Source organism: Rhincodon typus, unplaced genomic scaffold (assembly GCF_021869965.1).
Source record: "Rhincodon typus isolate 14 unplaced genomic scaffold, sRhiTyp1.1 hic_rhity00001603, whole genome shotgun sequence".
NCBI lineage: Eukaryota > Metazoa > Chordata > Chondrichthyes > Orectolobiformes > Rhincodontidae > Rhincodon > Rhincodon typus.
In genome coordinates, this window is record NW_025967241.1 from 1 (window position 1) to 25000 (window position 25000).

At 41.1% G+C, this 25000-nt stretch overlaps 1 protein-coding gene across 1 annotated transcript; it reads left to right on the plus strand.

The window, feature by feature from the left end:
• Nucleotides 1–1136: 1136 nt before the first annotated feature.
• Nucleotides 1137–21614, plus strand: LOC109936166 (centrosomal protein of 290 kDa-like; the record flags this gene model as incomplete). The annotated part of the gene is made up of 9 exons (XM_048592645.1): nt 1137–1233; nt 2507–2679; nt 4972–5134; nt 6518–6618; nt 6710–6797; nt 7994–8100; nt 11409–11501; nt 20160–20244; nt 21472–21614. Coding segments are annotated over 9 exons (1050 nt in total), but the record flags the coding sequence as incomplete, so codon positions are not given.
• Between the last annotated feature and the right edge of the window lie 3386 nt (nt 21615–25000).

Here is a 25000-nt window from a genome sequence, read left to right on the forward strand (position 1 = left end):
TTTAACTACCCCTCCCACTCCCTGGGTGACACATCCATCCTGGGCCTCCTGCAGTGTCACAATGCTGCCACACACAAACTGGAAGAACAACACCTCATATTCTTCCTCGGGAGCCTACAACCTGATGGCCTAAATGTGGAATTCACCAGTTTCAAAACCTCCCCACCTCTGGCCTCATCCCATGTTCAGCCCTCCCTCTCATCTCCATTTTGACCCGACGCAACCTGTCCATCTCCTTCCCCACCTATCCGCCCCACCCTTCCCACTGACCAATCCCCACTACCCCTACCTGCATCCACCTATCGCCATCCCACCTACCTTCCCCCAACCCCACCCCTCTTTCCTGTATTTATTTCCTAGCTCTCTCCGCCATCCCCAGTCCTGATGAAGGGTCTAGGCCCGAAACGTCAACTCTCCTGCTTCTCTTTCTTCACAAGGCATTCCACTCATTTCTGGTGTTGATCGAGTAAACCTTCTCTAAACTGCTTTCATCACATTAACATCCTTCTGTAAGTTTGGTGACTAGTACTGTACACCGTATTCTAGATGCAGTCTCACCAATGCCCTTTATAATTGAAACATAACCACCCGATCTTCATTTTCCCCTCGCAATAAAACATAACATTCTATTAAGTTTCCTGATTGCTTGCTGTACATGCATACTAACCGCCTGCGATTCATGCACTGTGACACCCAGATTTCTGCATCTCAGAGCTCTGCAACCTCTCACCATTTAGACGATATGTTGTTTTTTAATTCTCTCTGCCAAATGGACCATTTCACACTTTCCCACATTATTCTCCTTTGGCCAACTCTTTTCCCACTTAACAACCTGTCTGTATCCTTTTGTATGCTCCTTATGTCCAGTTTACAACTCACTTTCCTACGTATCTTTGCATCATCAAATGACATGCACTGAACACGATTATTTTATGTAAGCTGATTGTGGCTGCTAAAACATTGCAATAAGCTTGAAATCTAGGAGGAGATAAACCCTAAACTGTTTAATAGTGAGATCAAGTACAATAACATACAAAAAGGAAAGGATTAAGGTGTAAAAATAAGGGGACTCCCATTTAAGGTGGAGATGCTGAGAATTGTGATTTGAGTCTTAAGTCTGTGAAACTCTTCCTCAGGGAGCAGTCGAGCCAGGGTCATTGAATATATTTATGGCAGAAGTAGATCAATTTTTGACGACCGGGGAGTCAGAGGGTGTTGGAGCTAGGCAGCAAGGTAAAGTTCAGGCTATCATAAGAACAACCTTGATCTTATCTAATGGCAGAGCAAATGTAAAGAACCAAATAACATATTGCTGCTCCTAGCTTGTATTTATGATGCCGATATTCACTATCTGAAATATTTAATCCAAAGATATTGAGGAAAACGAGGGAAGAAAAGGCAGAGGCTCTAAAAATGGTAGTCCAGGATTTACACTGGAGAATAGCTAACGAACTGCTTGTTTTCAAAAAGGGAAAAGGAGCCATTTTAATAATTACTCGCTATTTGGTTTTACTTTGTTGTTTGGGAATTAATGACTTTATTAACGTTCTGGGTAAAGAGAACAAATTTAGAAGTAGTTAACACAGATTTCAAAAAGAAAGATGGTGTTTGCATTCCTAACACAGGAGGTCATAAAATATGACAGATATGCATAATGGAGTTGATGTAAGGAAAATGGACCTTCAGAATGTCATTGACAAGGGAATGATTGGAAAAGAGGGATATGGGATTACGCAGTTGAGGAAGAAATAGAAAATTGTATTGAAAACTGGCTGCTAAAGAAGAACCAATGAGGAGGAACTAAGTACAATTTCTCAGAGTGGATAGAAATTGGTTTGTGTTCCACGGAGTTCTGCTCTAGGACTGTTGATATTATGGATATCAATGATTTTGAAATATGGCTCAATCACAGAATGGTTAAGGCACAGAAGGAAACCATTCTGCCTGTCCTGTGTGTGTGCTGGCTGTCTGAAAACTGCAGCCTGGCATTTCCTTTCTTTTCAGATAATCAAATTTCCTCTTGAAATCCTTGATTGAATGTGCCTCCACCACAATCTCAGACAGTCCAATTTAGATCCTAACCAGTATTTAATTTTCATTGGAAGAGAGCAGAATCCAGAGTGATTTCATGGGGATGTTTACAATGTTGAGTCAGTAAAATCTGACTATTTCAGTTCATTGAACAAAAACAGAAGAAAATGCTTGTTTCGCATAGAGGGTTAGGAACTGTGTGGCAGGTGATTGAAGTAGAGGCCGTCAATATTTAAAAGTGGGTTGACAGTGGAAAGAATTATTGTAGGATAGCATTAAGCAAGTTGGACTTCAACTTGTGTTGGGGTTACGCACCAGCACAGTTTAGTCTGATGCAATTTTAATGTTAAAGGAAATATTGCAGTGTTCATAGGAAGCCATTGTCATTGTTGCTTTTGTTGAAGTCATGCATTTTGATTGGCATATACATATTTGTAACTGAAATATAATTGTGATTCCTTTAATTTCTTTTGAGGTTTTCCAACACTTAATCTGCAGACCAAAATTGGGTTGCTCCAGCAAAAGACACAGGCAGCAGAGCAGAAAGCATTTGAAGCAAAGCGTATGGCTGACCTTGCAGAGAGAGATGCCAGGGAAAAAGACAAGGAACTGGCGGAAACACTGATACATCTTAGGGCATATGAATCGGTAAGTAGCCTTCACAATATGCATGGAATTGAGAAACAAAAATTACAAGTTAAATAATGTGATGAAAATAAATTTATCATAGGATTGTCACTAAAGTGTTTGGCAATCGTTTTTCAAGAATCGTTTTTAAAGGACTTCTGACAAGTTGAGAACCTTTGCAGAATTCACAGTTAATGTTTTATTTCAGTCTATAGGGAGAATTCACCAGTCCTGACCTTCCAAGAAGGGAGGAAATGGACTGACAGAGCACAGGTCAGAGATGATGCTACTGCAGTGTTGATTCTTTGACCTGTGCCCCACTCAAACATGCTCCCCATTTGGCATGCAGAGATGTGCCCCAATGAACATTTTTTTTTCTGTAATTTCTCTAAATTAAGGTTGTTCCTAAGAATGACATATTTTGACAAACTTGGGCTTTACAGGAATACTTGCATATGCAGCAAGTGATAGATAGAGCTAAGCGATCCCACAGACAATGGATCAGACCTAAGCTTTGCAATCCTATCATACCCAGTTGTAAATGGTGGTAGATAAATTAAACAACTCACTGGAGGAGAAGGCTGCACAAATATCCCCATCCTCAATGATGGAAGAGCCCAGCACATCAGTGCCAAAGAAAATTCTGAAGCATTCACAACACTCTTAGCCAGAATTGCTGAATGGATGATTCATCTTGGCCTCTTCCACAGATCCTCAACCTCTCAGTCTTTAGCCATTTTGATTCACTCCATGTGATATCAAGAAATGGTTGGAGGCACAGAATACTGCAAAGGCTATGAGTCCTGACAACATTCTGGCAACAGTACTGAAGACTTGTGCTTCAGGGCTTGCCACACTCCAAGCCAAGCTACCCTAGCATCTACATGGCAATGTGGAAAATTGCCAAGGTATGCCCTGTGCACACAAAGAACAAATCTAACCTGGCCAATTACCATCAGTAAAATGATGGAAGGTGTCATCAACATGCTATCAAGCAGTACCTGCCGAGCAATAAGCTGCTCAGTGACGGCCAGTTTGGATTCTGCCAGCGCCACTCAGCTCCTGACCTCATTGCACCCTTGGTTCAAACATGGACAAAGGAGCTGAATTCCAGAGGTGAGGTGAGATGGACTACTTTTGATATCAGTGCTTCATTTTATGGAGTGTGGCAGCAAGGAGCCCTATCAAAACTGTAATCATTGGGTATCGGGGGCAAACCCTCTGCTGGTTGGAGTCATACCTTATACAAAAGACGATGATTATGTTTGTTGGAGTTCAGTCTTCTCAGCTCCAGGACATGTCTGTAGAAGCTCTTCACGGTAGTGTCCTGGGCCTAACCGTCTTCAGCTGTTTCATCAATGACCTTCCCTCCATCATCGGATCAGAAATAGGGATGTTCTTCAATGATTGAACAATGTTCAGCACCATTTACGACTCTTTAGATGCTGAAGCAGGTTTTTGTCCAGATTCTACAAGATCTGGACAGTGTCCAGGTTTAGGCTGAAAAGTGGTAAGTTACATTCTTACCACACAAATGCCATCTCCAAATGACAGACAATCTAACCACCACCCCTTGAAAGTCAATAGCGTTATCATCACTGAATCCTCAACTATCAAAATGCTGGGAGTTAACATTCACCAGCAATTCAACTAGGCTCATACATAAATACAGTGGCTACAGGAGCAGGTCAGAAGCTAGGAATACTGTGAGTAACCCTCTTCCTGATTCCCTAAAGCCACCACCTCCAAGGCACAAATCAGGAGTGTGATGGAATACTCCCCACTTGCCTGAATGGGTGCAGCTCCAACAATTTTCGAGAAGCTTGATACTGTCCAAGACAAAGCAGCCAACTTAATTGGCACCACATTCACAAGCATCCATTCCCTTCACAACTGTTGCTTATCAGCAGTGTGCAGCATCTGCAAATTCATTCAGAAATTCCCTAAAGATCCTTGAGCAGTACCTTTCAAACCCAAGACCACTTCTGTCACTCTCGGGTATCCTGGCCAAATTTTTTACCCTCAATCAATATCACTTAAAAAAGCAGGATGACCAGGATGTTATCTTACTTGCATTTTTGAAAGCCTAGAATAAACCTGAAACTGAAGGCAGGAGCTTTGGAACCAGCATACCAGCTTTAGAATTATGCATGCCTTTAATTTGGTGTCATCAGAATTTGTATAGTAACAGGATTCTTCTCTTGAAACTGATACATGATTCAGTTATACATATCATAAAATAAAATATGTCATGCCTATATCATTCTGGTATAACAGAAAACGGTTGCTTACGCTGATTGTATCCTGCACTAGGGTATTTATGGATTGGAAAATGCTGTTGCAGAGATTAAGGAATGCAAGCACCATATCAAGATCCGAGATCATCAAATAGAAGCAATGACAAAGGAGATAAACAAGCTTGAAATGAAGATAAATGATCTTTTGGATGAAAATGAAAATTTCCGGCAACGCTTAGGTACATCTTAAGATCCTCAGCAATGTTTGATAACAGAATACACTTGATGACATTTTTTTTACACTTTACAAAGTACAGTGGCTTTCTACATTAAACTTGAAACGGTTCCAAATACAATGAACTTAAGTAAATAGTTTTACTAGGTTTCAGTGCGATCACTCCACTGTAATCAACCCCAGTATTGCACTGTACCATGAGTATGCGGCTCCTCATGGGATGTTTGGTCATCCTATAGTCCCAGCCCCTATTGTTGTCAGTGGATCTGCTTTCTGGGTGCACAACCACTTTTGCTATCTTGGAGTAGAATATGAGGGAAAACAGCAATAGATGGCTGTGTAATGTTTTTGAAATTGAAATTTCTTGCACTAAGCCCAAATTCACACTTTCCTTGGGCAGTATTATAACATGGTTCAATTTTTTAGCTTTGATTTTTCTGTAGTCCGTTAATGCAAATTCTAATAAAGTTATGATTGTTATCTCCAGCAAGTGGTTTGCAAGGCTGGTATGGAAAAAATAGTTCATCTGCATATAACTATTAATAAACTACTAATAATGTTCTATAAACATTTGAAAAGAAAAATTGCAATTGTAACAAATGTGATCTTAGAGCATTTCAGTGTTTAGAAGCTGTGAGGAATGTGCAAATCATTGGGACTATCTAAATTTATTGCATTTTATAGCCACACATTTCACTATGGCTACAATATTTGGTCAGGTTTAAATGTCAGTATGTAGGAATGAAAATGCCTTCATAACCAATTCTGATGTCAAACCCATAAGTAGACATAAACAAAAACAGAAGTTGCTGGAAAAGCTCAGCAGTTTTGAGGAAGGGTCACTGGACCTAAAACATTAACTCCGATTTCTTTCCACAGATGCTGCCAGACCTGCTGAGCTTTTCTAGCAATTTCTGTTTTTGTTTCTGACTTCCAGCATCCGCAATTCTTTCGGTTCTTATTCTGTAAGTACACATGCCTGAGTGATGCTATGGTTGCAGCTTACAGCCCCATTTCACCATTGTCTCTGTATCACGTGATAGACCATGAACAATGCTACAAGAAATCTAGTAGATTTAAACATTTTTCAGCTGTTTTCCCTGAGGTTCGTTGCCATTTACCTGGATGATCCTAGTTGTAAAAGGTTGGGAAACCTGCCCTGTATCATGTGATGCCACTTTTCCCGTACATGACCCTGAAAGTGGATTGCAAATAAGTATTATGTGTCCTTGAATTTTTTTTAAAAATTGTTACACGCAACTATAAGTAGCACAATTACTGATATAATGATGTTGGTGATATTTTGCTCCTAATTTCCTGAACTCCGCTGTTGGAGTTATAAAGAATCAGTTTTTTCTTGCTTTAATGAAAAATAATTTGTGTTTAGGCCTCGACACAAATGAAATAATTGACCTAGGTGAATTTAGGAAAACCAAGTACTTGAAACAGCAGCAGTTTCAAGCTGAGAACCAGGTCCTGCTAAAAGAGGTTGGTGAATCATTTTGTTTGCTTTGCTATTGATTTGTCACATTAATATACAAGACCATTCCACTTAAAAGTGCAATATTCATTAATTCAGATTGAACGCTTGGAGGAAGAAAGACTGGTGTTAAAGAGGCAAATTCGTAGGATGGCTCAAGATAAAGGCATGCGAGCAGGTGTGGGAGGTAAGCTTATCGCCTAGTTTGTGATTCAGCAGTGTATACAGGACAAGCATCTCCATCGAATAGGAAATTGTTGACTCATATAATTTGAAAATGTGGAGCAAAACAAAATCAGTGTGCTTCTTGTCACCAGTGCACGCGTGTGCATTGCTTTATTTAATTACACTGGGGCAAGCTGGTGTTCATTTTAAGTGCCAGTATAAAGAAAAGAAGCTAATGAAACTCTCCCTTCTTGGCAAATTGCGCGTCTAAGTACTGCAAGATTCCCCAAGACGATCAGGATCCTTGGAGGCCTATTTTAAATAAGTGACAGCCAATTAAGCTGATTATGAATCCAATTACATTTGATCTTTGTGGGCGCACTGGTGTTTTACCAGTGATGCAGTGGCCCCTTACATGCCAAGGCCACCGTCTCCATACTTTGAGCTTTCCTGCAGCACAGCTTAGAAGGTGTGGGCGCGAAAGACAAAACAATGTGCTCCTGTGGAGTTTTTGTGCTCAATTTTGAGGTGGCAAATTTCTTCTCTCGCCCCCAATAATCTTAATTTAAGCATGTGTGCGTCCAAACGGAACCGCCATGCTGAGGCCCTCCCTCTGTCGCTAACCTGCTCCAGCAACTCTCGCCTCACCCATTGGGGTTACTGAGGTTCCAGAACTGCTAGCTGTCTGACTGGTAGGATTGAGAACTCGTCCATTGTCCTTAATCGGACTGCAAGCACAAAGTCAGCTAATTGCTACCATTAAATCTGGGAATTGCAATTTAAGAACTCCATTTTGTCCCAAAGACCGGGTCCCCACAACATGGGAATACCCAGCCCTGAATGCTGCATTATCAGCAGTTGCGTCCTTACAACTGAAATGTCAAACAAGACCCCATTTATTTTTCCCAGCAATTCAAATGAACATTGAAAGCCTCTGCAGTTAGATAAAGCACTCATAAAAGTTTAGAATGAGTGAAGCCATTTGCCCCATTTTTTTTTCTACAGTTCACACATAATGAGCCACAAACATGTAGATTATAAATCAGCTCTGTTTGCCCTTATGAATAAATTTCTTAAGTATAATTGAAATACTACATCATGTACAAAATAGGGTTTGTGAACTTCAATTTAGAATATGGAATTTTTTTTGTAACATTCAATTTGATTAAAGATTAAATCTACAAGATGTCAATCTGTGCTGTATTATGCTGTACCTAGGAATTTCAGCAGAGGACCTGGGGTTGGTGGATTCATTTAATGAGAGGATAAATACTAACAAAGAGACAGAGCTGTCAAGTTCAGTCAACTTTGAGTTAAACCATAAGGTAATCATATATGCTTTGTGCTGAAATTTTATCAAATTTATCAAAATCATGGAATAATAATTTTAGATTATGTCACAAGTTTTGACATGATTATGTTAACGTATAGATTCTGTATGACTGAAATTTACACTATAGCCTGAAATGAAATGCCAAGTCCACTGTACTGATTCTGTCTTAGCAGGAGTGAACAGAATTTAATATCTGGCAAACATAAATGGCAATAAATTTGAAAAGATCACAGAATCTGTCCTTTCCCACATAATTTTGCCTGTATATATTCCCCATACTGCTGGAACCATGATCTATAGGGAGGAATAAGAAACCGATAAAAACACAAAGTTCTGGAAAAACTCTGGTGTGGAAGTGTCTAAGTGGAGAGAAAATTGATGAGAAGATAAAATGACTTGCCAACACCCCACAATCATGCTTGCTGTTATAAAATCATCTGAGGAAGTCATCTTTATAAAACAGAATATGACAGAGACAGCTGGTCAATATGGACTGAGAGTTGTGGTGTAGAAAATCTCTAGGTTCTAATACTATTCTGAAGGAGATTGATACAACATCTAGTTGCTGTGTGCAGGTGTGCATTGCAATCCTACGGTGTCAGTGTTCGCTTAAATTCCCAATCGCAGGAAGCCGCAGGAAGATAATTTCTGAAGGAGACAAAGTCAGTGACCTTGCTCATTGTGTGTAAGCTTAAATAATGTCTCTTAAAAAGCTGATTTTTAATTAGCCATCGTGACTGGGCCCAATGGATTTATCAAGCAAGTAGATCCAAAATAAATTAAAGTCTGGATGCAGACTTTTTTTTTAAACATTGAGTAAGGTGTTTTCCTGTATTTTTATTCATAGTTGTAGTTCCAAGCAAAAGATAAGAAGCAAGTGATGATTTTGGTTCATTTAAAATACTTTTGTATCTACTTTTCCGACTGTATCAAAAGTTATATTAATTTCAAGCTTAAAGATGTTGCTAAGAAATGACCAGTGTTGAGAGGATCATGTCATATAATTTAGAATTGCATGTGCTCTGTTTTTATACAGGACAACAGTAGAAATGATATTTATTACGTCAAAGGAAGGCAAGGCTCTGCTGACATTGATTACTATAAAGATCTTGCACTAAGGAAAATGTCCAGCCAGATTTCAGAGATTCTTCAGAGGTCTGTAGGGCAGTCAGGAAGTTCTCGGAGGAGCTCTTTGCATTGGGAAGAATTGGTGACTTCCCAGACAGAAAGTTGGATTGTTCCCCATCAGGCCATAAAAGAACATTTTGAAAAGAAAAAGCCTGTTGACGAGTTAAAAACCAAACTGCCTGAACAACCAGAAACTCCAGCCAGGCCAGGGCCATTACCACCTACTTTGACAAAGCTATCAGAGCTAACTGAGAATGCTGTAGCAGTGTCACTTGAGCAAGCAGATATTCCCACGACTAGGAATGATCAGCCAGTGCATGTGACTGATTCTGAAGAGCCAGCCAAGAACTTTATCAAGAATGGTGACCCATTAGATGGTCTCCTAGAGCAGTTAAGGCTAGAACTATCAAGTCTTAAATCACAGGTTAGAAATCTGCTAATATAGAACAAATATTTGAACTTAATCAGCTTTAGCATCCTATAATAATACTGTAGAACATGCGTTTGCACTTTATTCTTGACTTTGAAAGACGGTGTGCTGGTCATGCTGTTATGGCTGGACTAATTAAGTTACTGATAATGAATTGCCTCCGATTTCCATCTGACTGCTTTAGCGTATGTGCAGGCAAATGAAGCAGAAGTTACAAAAGGCCATTTATTGAGAAGGCATTTCTCAGTTCTTTGGTTTATCACCCTCTTAAGCTTGCCCTATCAATATATTCTTCAGTTACTTTCTCCCTTGTGTGCTTCTCTAACTATTCACTTCAACTGCACGTTGTATCACCATACTGTTGAGATCATAGAATCCCTACAGTGTGGAAGCAGGCCACTCAGCCCATCAAGTCCACACCAGTCCTCCAAACAGCATCCCACCCATGTTCCTGTAACCCAGCATTTTCCATGGCTAATCCACCTAACCTACAAATCCCTGGACACTATGGGCAATTTAGCATGGCCAATCCACCTAATCTGCACACTTTTGTACTGTGGGAGGAAACTGGAGCACCCAGAGGAAACCCACGCAGACAGGGGGAGAATGTGCAAATTCCACAGGGAAGTCGCCCAAGGGTGGAATCGAACCTGAGTTCCTGATTCTGTGAGTCAGCAGTGCTAACCACTGAGCCACAGTACTGCGCCTTGTGGTGGCAAGTTCTGTATTCTGAATTCTGGATGAAGGATCTTGTAGAGAGTTCCCTATTAGATTTATCAGTGACTATCTTGTAACATAGAATCCCTACAGTGTGGACGCAGGCCATTCAGCCCATCAAGTCCAGACCCTCTGAAGGGCATCCCAACCAGACCCACCCCCTACCCAATTTCTGCATTTCCCAGCCTAGACACTGTGTGCAATTTAGCATAGCCAGTCCACCTAACCTGCACATCTTTGGACTGTGGGAGGAAACTGGAGCACCCGGAGGTCACCCGCGCAGACGCAGGGAGAATGTGCAAACTCCACACAGATGGTCGCCCAAGGCTGGAATCGAGCCATGTATATGGCTTCTAGTTCTGGTCTTCTGCACAAGTGGAAAATATCTTCATTGTGTCTGTCCATCATAATTTTGAGTACCTCTATTTGGTGGTATCACCGGCTTCTCTTTTCTAGAAAAAGAAGTTCCAGTCCATTCAATCTTTCGTGCTGAGTATAATCTCTCAATTCCAGTGTCACTGTTATAAACCATTTTCGCATTTCTTTCAGTGTCTGTGTATCGTTTCCATAATATAGACACCGAACTACACAAAGTACTAACCATGCTTTGACTATAATATGAACGCAACTAAACCGCTTTACAATTCTAGACCTCTAGAAGGTTTTCTCTGTACCCTACTGTTAAAACAAATGTATATACCAGTATATACCATGACATGCCTTTGCTTCTTAATAGTATTTTGTGTTATTTTCCAAGCGGTATGTATTGCTTACGCTTCATATTTGCCTGCAATGTAATTAATTCCTTAATCCACTGCTGTAAATTCTGTGCAACATGGGATTACAATGGGAATCAGATTACTTTCATAAACCAGGCCTTTTTGAAAGTGAGCCTGCCCTGGTGTATGAGGATGAGAAGTTTTTTGAGCAAAATATGAAGACTTCCAAGTGAAAAAGCTGAATCTAACATTGAAACGTGATTAAATCTCTCTGTGTATTCTAACTAAGTCAATGCACCTCTGTAGAACCGTCAGATACGAGGGGAGCTACTGAACAAAGAAGGAGCATACCAGAATGCAGAATTCGAACTTGCCAAGCTCAACAGGCAAATAATGCAGGTCGTACAAATTATCTTTACAAGACTAACAAAACCAAGGACATGCAAAATGTTTAAGTGGGTGCTTTATTGGGTTGCACAGCTACTTAGTAAGAGAGTTCTGTTAACAAATGTACACCATGAGAGCAGACCCAGGGAACCTTTCCCATTTTACAAAAAAGAGGGCAGAGTTTAATGCAGGCTTTGTGGCAGGGAAAATTAACCACATGTGGCAACCCAACTCCCTCACTGCCAATTGATTAATTCCTTGCTTAAGTGCCTTATTCCACTACTGCTATTGGGAGGATGCGCTATACAGTGGCAGAATGATAGGATCCCTAGTTCAAAGGCATTTGATGTCTTTTGTAATGCACAGCAATTGGATGGGTGAGGGCCAACTTGGCGCACCCCCTCCAATCCAATGATACCCCTCCTGCCATTATCCACCAGTACCTGGGTTCCTGGTATCTTTGACCTTGGATGACTGCACTACTGGCAAACGTTACCACCTCCCTTGTGACACTGCCGAGCAATGAGTAGCTGTCAGCCTCTAAATGGTTAGCAACTCTTAATGCTTTTACCCCCAGGGTCCTTGATCCTGGTGAAGGCCCACCACTGGCCACCTGATTGAGATTTAATTTGGTGAGACTTCCTGAAAGGAGAAAGCACGGGCTCTGGCAAATGAGATCCCCATCACCTCCATTAAATCTGGACCAGGGTCACTGGTATAAATGAGGGAAGGGTGCTTCTACTGAGATATTAATGTGAAATCACGATAAAAAGATTTAAACGTGGCAGGGAAACTAAACAAGAAAATAATACGTTGTGCTTCTGCCAGTGCAAAACCTCCCAACTGGTAAAAGAGACATAGAAAGTTATATTTTTGTGAATGATCAGTTCTGACTGGATTAATTGCTAGACCCCTGGAGTAACTGTGTTGGATGGCAGCAGATTCATCCGGATCCTCTGTCCTGTACCACCCCTCATCTCCCATTTCCAAGAATTTTTGATCCAAACTGATGCAGATGTGTCGATTAAAATTAGATTACAATGCTATATAATGTTTGATCAGATCCAGAATTTAAAGTCGGGCATCAGTTATGTACTGTGGGCAATCAGCAGCAACAGAGCTGTACTCAAAACTCTATTTACAATGTCCTGGCTCAATATATTCTGCACTCTACCATTACCATCAGTCCAGGGGATCAGACTGGTTCAATGACGAATGCAGGAGAGCATACCAGGATCAGCACACTGCATTCCTAAAAACAAGGTGTCAACCTGGTAAAGTTACAGGATTACTTGCGTGCCAAACAGCATTAGCAGCAACTGATTGGGCAAGGCGATTCCACCACAAAAGGATCAGATCGAAGCTCTGCGGTCCTGCCATATCCAGTCATGAATCATCGTGGATAATTAAACAATTCACTGCAGGAGAGGCTCCACAGCTCTCCCAATCCTCAATGATGATGGAGCCCAACACATCAGTGCAAGAGATAAGGCTAAAGCATTTGCAACAGTTTTCAATCAGAGTGCTTGAGTGGTGGATCCAGATGCCAATCTTCAACCAAATCATTTCACTCCATATGGTATCATTAAATGGCTGAAGGGACTGATCCTGCAAAGGAAAATTGTGGAATATTGCCCAGATATGTCCTATGTTTAAAAAGCAGGACACATCTAAACCAGCCAGTTATCGCCCCATTGGTCTCTTCTTGGTCATCAGTGAAGTGATGGTTCCAGTCGTCAGCAGTGCTATCAAGCAGCAGTTGGTTAGCAGTGCCCAGTGATGCTCAGTTTGGTTTTTGCCAGAGCCATTCAGCTCCTGACATCATTACAGCCTCTGTTCAAATACGGACAGATAAACTGAATTCCAAAAGTGAAATGAGAATGACTGCTGTTGACATCAACATAATATTTGATGGAGTGTAGCATCAAGGAGCCCTAACAAAACTGAAGTCACTGGGAATCCGAGGAAACTCACTGTTTGGAGTCATGTGTAGCACAAAGGAAGATGGTTGTGGTTATTGGAGATCAGTTACCTTGGCTTCGGAACATCTTGCAGAAGCTCTTCATCAGTTTCATCAATGATCTTCCTTCCATCATCAGGCAGGAGTAGGGATATTTGCTGATTATTGCATAATGTTCAGGACCATTCACAACTTCTCAGATGCTGAAGCAGTTTATGTTTAAATGCAGCAAGATCTGGGCAAAATCCAGGATGTGGCTAAGAAATGACGAGTAATATTCATGTCACATAAGTGCCAGACAATGACTATCTTCAACAAGAGCGAATCAGGTATTGTGCCTTGACATTGAATGGCTTTACCATATGTGAATTCCACACTATCAACATCGTGGGGTTACCATTGACCAGGAACTGAACTGGAATAACTATATAAATACTGTGGCTGTAAGATCAAATCAGAGGCTCGGAGTCCTGCAGTGAATAACTCACTTCCCAACTCTCTAAAGTCTGTCCCTTATCTATGAGGTATAAGTCAAGAGTGTGATGGAATGCTCACCATTTATTTGCACAAGTACAGGTCCAGGACAAAGCAGCCTGCCTGATTCTTACCACAATCACACCCTGCTCCAACACCGACACTCCATCACAGCAATGTGTTCCTTCTACATGATGTACTTCAGAAATTCTTCATCATTCTTAGACAGCACCTTCTAAACCCATGACCATAATCATTTGGAAGGACAAAGACAGCAGATACATGGCAACATTGCTACCTGCAAGTTCCCCTCCAGACACATGCCATCCTAACATGGAAATATATTGCCATTTCTTGAGTATTTCTATGTCAAAATCTGGGAACTTCCTTCCTAACAATAGTGTGGATGCACCTACACCAAATGGTTGAAGAATGCAACTCATCACCACCTTCTCGAGCAACTAGGGATGGACAATAAATGTTGGCCCAGCAGTGACACCCAAATCACATTAATATATATTTTTAAAAATGGGTTTGAGAGGCAACCTTACAGAAGTTTATAAAATAATGAAGGGTATAGATAGAGTTAACGGTAGTTGTCTTTTCCCTACAATGGGGATTTCAAGATTAGAGGGTGCATTTGTAAGGTGAGAGGATAAACTTTAAAAAGACATGAGGGGCAATTTTTTTACATGGAGGGTGGTTCACATGTGGGATGAGCTTCCTGAGGAAGTGATGGATGTGGGTGAAATTAGAATGTTTAAAAGACATTTGGATAAGGACATGAATAGGAAAGGTTTGGAGGGATGTGGGCCCAGGAGCAGGCAGGTGGGACTAGTTTAGTTTGGGATTATGTTTGGCATGAACTGGTTGCACCAAAGGGTCTGTTTCCGTGCTAAATGACTCAGAGTCATAAAGGTCAGTTTGCACCCAGCAAGACAGTAAACAACGAACAAAGGGATCTTTTTGGATTGGAATGCTGTGGCAGTCTAAAGCAGATATGAGCTGTAACAAAAACAAAAATTTTGTGACCTGGTTATGTCACAGTAGTGTCAGGTCCATTTGGAATCTGATCAGTGAATCATCAATAGTCAATTATCCTGACCCAAAAATTGGCCAGGGTAAAGGATGAACCATTGAGGTGGGCTGGCCAAAGCAGAAGGTTTTGATTATTATAGCCAGAGCTATCTGTGTTAAACAACAAGAGCTCATAAAAAGCCAACTATATAATGGGCACTGGAGTTGCATATAAGGTCACCTGGAAGGTTCTCTAAGGGTCATTAATAAATCCCTTGGGTTTTTATGATAATTCAGTAGTTTTCATTGTCATTTTTCAAGGTGCTTGATTTATTAAATTCTGTTTTGCAACTTATCATCGTGTAATGAGTTGCTAGTCCAAAGCCATAACCATTCATACCTCCACACTCAAGCTAAGGCGCATCAATCAAGGAGTTGAAATTTCACTATGAACTTTATGAGCAAATATCAAATGGTTTATGAATGTATTTTTTGTGTAAGTTATTCCTCAACATTAAGAGGTTTAATATTTTTGTCCTGAACAAGGAGATCAAGATGTCTGGAAAATAGATTGCAAAATCTTTCAAAATGAAAGCCCTCTTACAGTTCATGGGGAGTTGAGAGTTTAGCAGTGTTATCACTTATAGTTAATCCAGAGATCCAGCAAATGTTCTGGGGACCCAGATTTGAATTCCACCATGGCAAACGGTGGAATATGAATTCAATAGAAGTCCGGGATTCAGAGTCTAATGATGACCATGAGTCCATCGTCAATGATTGTAAAAACCCATCTGGTTCACTGAAGTCTTTTAGGGGACAGAGATGCTGTTCTTGCCTGTTGTGGTGTACATGTGACCACAGCATGTGGTCGATTATTAACTGCCCTCTAGGACACCTAGGATGGGCAATAAATGCTGGCCTAGCCAGCGATGCCCTTATCCCAGGAATGAATTTTTAAAAATCAGTTATGTTGTAACTGGGAATGTCAATTAATCACAATAAACTCATCTGATTAGTGCATTATCTCCTTTGATGATTAATTTTTTAACCTATTAGTCAGGGAAGTTAGAGGGAGAAATGGCAGCAGAGCGAAAACTGGATACAGGGAAGAAAAGCCTGAGAGAGAAGAATTGCCTGAGAATGAGGTGGAGATGGATTCCATCATGGCTTTAAAAAGTGAATTTGATAATTATTTGAATAGGAAATAAAATATGCAGGACTGTGGGGAAATATGATGTGGAGGTGCGTGTGTTGGACTGAAGTCAGAAGTCACACAACACCAGGTTATAGTCCAACAGGTTTATTTGAAACCACAAGCTTTCGGAGCATAGCCCCTTTGTCAGGTGAAGTGAGAGAGAAGCACACAGAACACAGAATTCATGGGCAGAGAGATCAAGGGCAGAAAGATCAAAAGATCATACAAATGGTGAGTGGAGTGTTGAATAATAATAATCACCTGCAGGTGATCCGAAGTGTTAGACGTTGTGAGAAAAGTGGCAACAGCTGAATAACAATCAAAGGGATGACCTACAATCCGATTAAATGAGACAGAGAAATAATTACAAAAAATTAAAAGTAAGGTGGTGCCGGAGACAAAACAAATGACTGAAATAACATGGTAGGTATAAGAGTCGCATGCCAAGGGTCTAACCAAAGTTGTAAGTAATCCAAAACTGTACAAACTAATTAAGGTAGAGAGATCATAATTTATTCAGGTGATGGTGACAAAACAGGACAGTAAGGAAGATTTTACAGATACAGAACAGTGTGGTGGGGTTACATGTAGCACGACATGAACCCAAGATCACGGTTGAGGCCGTTTTCATGGGTACCGACCTCAGCTATCAGTTTCCGCTTGGTGATTCTGCGTTGTTGTGTATCTCAAAGGCTGCCTTGGAGGATCCTTACACGAAGCTTGGAGGCTGAATGCCCTTGATTGCTGAAGTGTTCCCTGACTGGGAGGGAACATGCCTGTCTGGCAATTGTTGCACAGTGTCCATTCAGCCATTGTCATAGCGTCTGCATGGTCTTGCCAATATATCATGCCTTGGGGCATCCTTGCCTGCAGCGTATGAGATAGACAACATTGGCTGAGTCACATGAGTATCTGCTGTGCACATGGTGGGTGATGCTCCCACATGTGATGGTAGTCTCCATGTCGATGATCTGGCATGTCTTGCAGCTATTGCCGTGGGTTTGTGGCATGTTGTGGCTGATGTTGTCCTGAAGGCTGGGTAGTTTGCTGCAAATGATAGTCTGTTTGTGGTTTGGTTGTTGTTTGAAGGTGAGAAGTGGAGGCGTAGGGATAGCCTTGGCAAGATGCTCGTCGTCATTGATGACATGGTGAAGTCTGTGAAGAACATAGCATAGACTCTCTGCTCCAGGGAAATACTGGACAACTAAAGGTATTCTACAGTTCGTATCCTGTGTCTGTCTTCCGAGAAGGTCATTGTGGTTTTTCACTATGGCATGTCGGATCTGGCGATCGATGAGTTGAGCATCATATTCCGTTCTTATGAGGGCATCCTTCAAAATCTTTAGGTATCCGTCATGTTTCTCCTGATCTGAGTAGATCCTGTGAATGCAAAGGGCTTTTCCATCGGTGATGGCTTCTTTAACTTGTTTAGGGTAGAAGCTAGAGAAGTACAGCATTGTGAGGTTATCCATGCACTTGCAGTAGAGTGATATACTGAAGTGTCCATCCTTGATGGAGATGCATGTGTCCAAGAATGAGACTGATTCGGAAGAGTTGTCCATGGCAAGTATGATATTGCTATATAGTCGTTTCAGTGATTCCTCGCCATGAATCCAAAGGAAAAAAATGTCATTGATGTATCTGGTGTATAGCGTTGGTCGGAAGTCCTGCCCAGAGAACAAGTCTTGCTCAAACTTATGCATGAAAATGTTGACATATTGGGGAGCAAATTTGGTTCCCATGGCTGTTCCGTGTGTCTTGATAAAGAACTGGTTGTCGAAGGTGAAGATGATGAGTTGTAGGATGGCATCTGGAAATTGGCAGTTGTTGGTATTGAGTACTGAGGTTGTTGGAGCATTGCCATCCTCAAGGGGAGTGCTGGTGCAGAGTGCAGAAACGTCCATTGTGATGAGGAATGGTCCTGGTTCGATAAGTCCATGGGTGCTGAATTTCTGTAAGAAGTCTGTAGTGTCACAACAGAAGCTGGGATTCTTTGTAGAGTGGGTTTCAAGATGCCCTCAACATAGTCAGAGAGCTTCTCACACAGGGTCCCGTTGCCTGATACGATGGGACATCCAGGTGTGTTGGCTTTGTGTATCTTTGGAAGGCAGTAGAAGTCTCCTACGTGGGAAGTACATGGGATGAGAGTGCATGGAATACTCTGAAGGTCTGGATCAAAGGTCTTGACCAGTCTGTTCAGTTGAAGGGGATATTCTTTGGTCGGATTTGGTCTGTAGTGTTCCTGGTTGTTCAGTTGTCAGTATGCTTCTTTGCAGTAGTGCATTCTATTCTGTATGACAATGGCTCCTCCTTTGTCTGCTGGTTTGATGATGATGTTCTGATTCGTCTTGAGAGCATGGATGGCGTTGCATTGTGCACTGTCTTGTGAGCGTGGCTGATTAATCTAGCGTTAATGCATCTCTTAATGGCTTGAGCATACATGTCGAGCCTAGGGCAGCGGCCTTCTGGAGGGGTTCACATCAACTCTTTCTTCTTTGGTCACTACACTGCGGATCTCTCTTGTCGACTGCTCTGGTTCATTGGTTGTCTCATTGGGCTCACTGCTGACATCTTGGGGTTTGTGAAAGAATTCCCGGAGCCCCATTGGCCTGATGAATTCTTCTGTGTCTGCCACCAGACCAATGGGGACGATTTTGGTAGTGGGGCAGAAATTGAGCCCTCGGGTGAGAACTTCGATTTTGTCCAGTTGAAGGGTATGGTCAGACAAGTTGATGTTGGATTTCCCTGTGGTGATACCAGTTTCAACCGTGGTACCAGGGGAGGCTTGGTTACTGCTGGTGGTGATGCCAAGTTTCTCCAGTTTCTTGTTCTTGGTGTGCATGCATGCAGTTGCCAGTTCCGATGTGCCACAGCGAAAAACTGCAACGACCTCCTCAGAAGACAGGCACAGGATACAAATGATAGCGTACCCTTTGTCGTCCAGTACTTCCCCAGAGCAGAGAGACTGCGCCATGTTCTTTGCAGCCTTCAACATGTCATTGATAGTGACGAGCATCTCACCGAGTCCATCCCTATGCCTCCACTGCTTGCTTTCAAACAACTACCCAACCTTAAACAGACCATCATTCACAGCAAACTACCCAGCCTTCAGGACAACACCACACGATCCTGCCATGGCAACCTTTGCAAGACACCGCACAACAATCACTAGATAGGCATGTTCCCTCCCAGTCAGGGAACACTTCAGCAATCAACGGCATTCAGCCTCCGGTCTTTGGGTAAGCATCCTCCAAGGCAGCCTTCGAGATACACAATAACGCAGAATCGCCAAGCAGAGACTGATAGATGAGTTCCATACCTATGAAGACGACCTCAACCGTGATCTTGGGTTCATGTCGCGCTTACAGGTGACCCCACCACACTGTTCTGTATTTGTAAAATCTTCCTTACTGTCCTGTTTTGACACCATCACCTGGATAAATGGTTATGATCTCTCTACCTTAATTAGTTTTGTACAGACCCTCGGCATGCGACTCTTTCACCTACCATGTTATTCTAGTCATTTGTTTTGGCTCCAGCACCACCTTATTTTTAATATTTTTGTAATTATTTCTCTGTCTCAATTAATTGGATTCTAGATCATCCGTTCGCCTGTTATTCAGCTGTTGACACTTTACTCACACCGTCCAATACTGCAGGTGGTGATTATTATTATTCAACAGTCCACTCACCATTTGTATGATCTTTTGGTTTCTCTGCCCATAAATTCTGTGTTCTGTGTGCTTCTCTCTCACTTCACCTGACGAAGGGGCTATGCTCCAAAAGCTTGTTATTTCAAATAAACCTGTTGGACTATAGCCTGGTGTCGTGTGACTTCTGACTTTGTGGGGAAATAGCGAGTAGAGTTGAGACCAGCTGAATTGCTCTTGCAGAAAGTTGACAGGAACGATGGGCTAAATGGCATCTTGTGCCTTAAACATTGCATGATCCCGTGGTGCTAAAGAGAAGTGATAAATATGTCTGTAATTCTCTGCTGGTGAATTATGTTTGCAACATTTTTCAGAATGAATATATTTCGAGAGAACTGGAAGTAAAGGAAAAAGAATTGGAAGAAATGAGGACTGAAGTTGCTCAACTAAATGCCAAATGTAAGCTTTTTTCAAAATAAAACTTCAAAATTGTTTTGTATAACCTGTATACAAAGGACAGTTTAGGCAATAATGAATCCTTAATTAGTGTGTTTAATAGTATAGCAATCTTGCACTAAACATGTCATTAGGGAATAACCAATTTCAGTCTCAAATCCTCTGATTTGAATGAAGCCAATTCAAACATGACCATGAGAAAGCAAGAACTGCAGATGCTGGAGTCAGAGTCAATACAGTGTGGAGCTGGAGGAACACAGCAAGTCAGGCAGCATGAGAGGAGCAGGAAAGTCAATGTTTCAAGTCAGGACCCTTCATCAGGACTAGTTACACCAGGTTGACACCTCATTTTCATGCAGGTCTGGTACTGCTGTTGGCATGCTGTCCTGCAATCTTCATTAAACCAGGGTTGATCTCCAAGCTGGCTGAAGCCCTCACCAATACCTTCATTATTTGTATCTCTCGATGTGGCTCTTTCAATGCACTTCTGTTTAGACTCCGATATTCTACTTTCCCAAAACTTCAGATCATTCAAGATTCTGCAGTTCATGTTTTAATTCATACCTAGTCTCTTTCTCTATCACTGCTGTTGATTGGTTCCTGATCAAAAAATGTCTGGATGTAAAAATTCTCTTTTCTTTTTAAATCCCTGCATGGCATTGCTCATCCGTATTTTTGTAACCTGCTCCAACCCTGCAACCTCAGGTATCTGTGTTCCTCTGAATACGTCCTCACCCGCATTACCAGTTATAATTGCTGCTATGTTCTGAGGAACCCCAAACGTTAACTATGTTTTTTCCTTCACAGATGCAGCCAGACCTGCCAAGCTTCTCTAGCACCTTTGTTTTTGTGCCTGATTTACAGCATCCACAGTTATTTCGGTTTTTATAATTGCTGCAGCTTTGGTGCTAGTGCCTTTGGTTGTCTTGGCCCCAATCTCCAGAATTTCCTTCCTATTTCTCTGCCTGTCTACCTCATCCTCCTGCTTTTAAGAGATTGGCCATCTGACCAGATAGCTCCACTGTGATTTGATGTCATATTTTGTCATCGTATGTGCCTGTGAAGCACCTTGGGATGTTACATTTTATTAAAAGTGCTAAATATGTTGTGATATACTTGAGTTACTTTGTGCTTTTGTAAAAATGCATGATTAATATGATTTCTTTTCATTGAGTTAAATCTGACAACTGTAGTTCCTTTACTAATGTGAGTAATATCGGTTGGTTACAGTAAAACAACTGGTAGAAGAGAATAAACAATTTGAAAGTGGTATGAAAGACATTTTACAAGCCATAAAAAGTACGCAAGTGGAAACCATTTCAAAAGGAGGGGAAGAAATCCTTAAGATAGAAAGTCTGGAGAAACTAGTTACTGTAAGTAACATTTTTTTTGTTCTAATTTCTAACTTGGAATGATATTGTCATTTCTTCACTGTCTCTGGGTCAAGATTCTGAAACTCCCTTCCTTACCGCACAGTGAGTGTACCACACTACATGGACTGCAACAGTTCAAGATAGTGTCTCACCACCACCTTCTCAATAGCGATTAGGGATGGGTAATAAATACTGGCCTAGCTAATGATGGTCTACATCCCTGAAAATAATAGCAAAAATAATACATTGGTTGGTGTACTAATCCAGTAAACATTCTGACACTTCGTGTGCTGACTCTTGAAGGGCCATTTCTTCCATTACAGCAGCTTTGCCCCATAATACTGAGAGCCAAGGATGGTTTGTTATTTACATCCTATGTTGTTCTGTTCTGTGAAATAAATGAGCATTTTCAATCAAAAGACATGTGTAAATAGATGCAGCAAGAGGAGTGCATATTTCTTGTAACAATATAAGGTGCTAGTAGATTTCCTTAGTTCCTTTTGCATCTTTCATGACATTATTCACTGGCAGTTCACATTCCTCAGTCACATGTTATGGACTAGACCAGACCCACTCAAAATATTTTCAGAAGGTAGGCTAGAGCCTAACTTTTTCTTATTTTAAAGGTAGGTGTGAAGTGCATGTTCCAGATGTGATGCAACTGGTCAAACCACTTGGCATTAAGCAAAGCATAATTTATTTAAACCCTATAATTAACATACAAACAAAAGAAAGAGGAATCTACTATAACTTAACATTTGGAAAACTTAACCGAATAATAGATACAGTATTTAGTACTAATTAACTGTTCCAGTATGGCAACATCCCATAAACACACCCATAGGCAAAAGGGTGAATTCAGACACAGATTCTTACGTGCAATTCAACATCAAGAGAGATTTCAGAACAAGTCACAATTAGGAATCATTTACTGAAATTCCAACTCTTCTGGCACCCAAACAGCTTCTCACTGCTACAGCTTAAAAAAAACTAGGAAGTCTGATCTGGGAGAACTAGCCACTCCCCTTCCATTGTTACATCTGTTTAAAAAAAACCTAAAGGCCTCTTAAATTATTGACTTGGCCAGCACTAGTAAACACTTCGACGCCTCTGAGTTTACAGCCTTTCTTCAAAAAAAAACAGGATAAAACAACATTGTTAAAGTGACAACGTTGTCACACACACAGCTTAAATATGATCCTAATTCTGCTCGGCTGTCTGACACAGCTTTCATATTTTTTTTTGACATTGTACTGGAGATTCATACTTAAAAATCATGATCTCTTTCAGTCTTGCACATTCTATCTCTTTTTCTCCATCTATCTGTGATTCCTCTGTATATTTCTCTCCCTATTTGTGACACTCTGAATTCTGCAATCAAAACTTTGTCAAACACTTTGCTGAAGTCCATGTAGACGACAAGTACTGCTCTGCCTTCATCACTCTTCTTTGTCACCTCTTGAAAATATTGAACCAAGTTCGAGAGATACAATTTCCCATGCACAAAGCTGTGTGAACTATCCCTAACCAGTCCTAGCCTTTCCCAATGCATGCAAATCCTGTCTCTCAGAATCTCTCCAACAACTTACGCATCACTGGCATAATGCTCGCCAGTCTATAGTTCACTGCCTTTTCTGTACAGCCTTTCATAAATAATGTCACCGCGTTAGCCAACCTCCAGTCTTTCGGCACCTCACCCGTGGCTCTCGATGATACAGATATCTCAACTAGAGGCCCAGCGATCTCTTCCCTAGCTTCCTACAAAGTTCTGGGAAACTCCTGATCAGGTTCCAGGAATTTATCTACCTTTATATGTTTTAAGACCTCCAGCACCTCCTCTTCTGTAAATGAACTTTTTTCAAGACATCACTATTTCCTCAAGTACCCTAGCTTCCATGTCCTACTCCACAGTAATGCTAAAGTGAAATATTCATTTAGTATCTCACCCATCTCCTGCGGTTTCACAAATAAATGGCTACGTTGATCTTTAAGGGGCCCTATCCTTTCTCTAGTTACTCTTCTACCCTTAATGTACTTTAAGAATTTCTTTGGATTTTCCTTAACTCCATTTGTCAAAGCTTTCTTATATCCCCTTTGTGCCCTCCTCATTTCCTTTATAATCCTCTAGGGATTCACTTGACCCCAGCTGTCTATACCTGATATATGCTTCCTTCTTTTTCTTGACCAGAGCCTCAACTTCTCTCGTCAACTAACATTCCCTGCACCTACCAGCCTTGCCTTGCACACTGACAGAACTATACTATCTCTAAATTCTCTTTATCTCATTTTTAAAGGCCTCTCACTTCCCAGCTATCCCTTTACCTGTGAATAGCCTCCTCCAATCAACTTTTCAAAGTTCCTGCCTAATACCATCCAAATTGGCCTTACTCCAATTTGATCAGTTCTACCTTTTCCATAACTATTTTAAAACTAAAAGAATTATGATCATTTGCCCCAAAGTGCTCCCCTACTGACACCTTGGTCACTTGCCCTGCCTTATTTCCCAACAGAAGGTCAAGTTTTGCTCCTTGTCTAGTAGGTACGTCCACATATTTAATAAGAAAGTTTTCTTGTTCACACTCAACAAATTTCTCCCCATCCAAGCCCTTAACAATATGACAGTCCCAGTCTATGTCTGGAAAGTTAAAATCCCCTACCATTACAAATCTATTATTTTTAGAGATATTGGAGATCTTCTATATTTGCTTCTCAACTTCCCATGACTACTGGGTGGGGGCTATAACACGATCCCAACAAGATGATCTTCCTTTTCTTATTTCTCAATTCCACATTTACAACTTCACTGGACAATCTCCCAGGAATATCCTGTATCAGTACAGTCGTAATCTTATCAGACCTGAAACGTTAACGCTTTTTCTCAGCAATTTCCTTTTTTTTTTCATTTCTGATTTCCAGCATCTGCAGTTCTTTTTAACTTTTTAACATACTCGATTGCCCTTTTGTTCCTAAAAACTGATGGGCAGACTATATCTAGGTGGGTATGAAGCCTCTGGACTAGCAGCACATTGTATTTTACATGCCTCCGCACTGAAAATCCATTTGATGGGGCTAAAAAATCCAGTCCCAAGGGTAAGTGATCTTTCTTACAAACTAAGTGATAAAATGTAACTGACTGTTGAGGACTGTGCAGTGACTAGCATGGCAGTAAATTGAGTTACAATACTGATCTTTCTTGATTTTAGTGGAACAGATTTGAGGAGCCAAACAACAATTTCTGTTCATAGGCTTACTGTTATTGCAGGTGTAGTTCTAGTGGGACATGCATACTGATTGAATAATGAATGAACAAGTTCCAAAAACTATATTCATGGGTGTCAGAAAAATCTTTTCACAGATAACATAAAAGAAAGACTTGGAAACTCGAA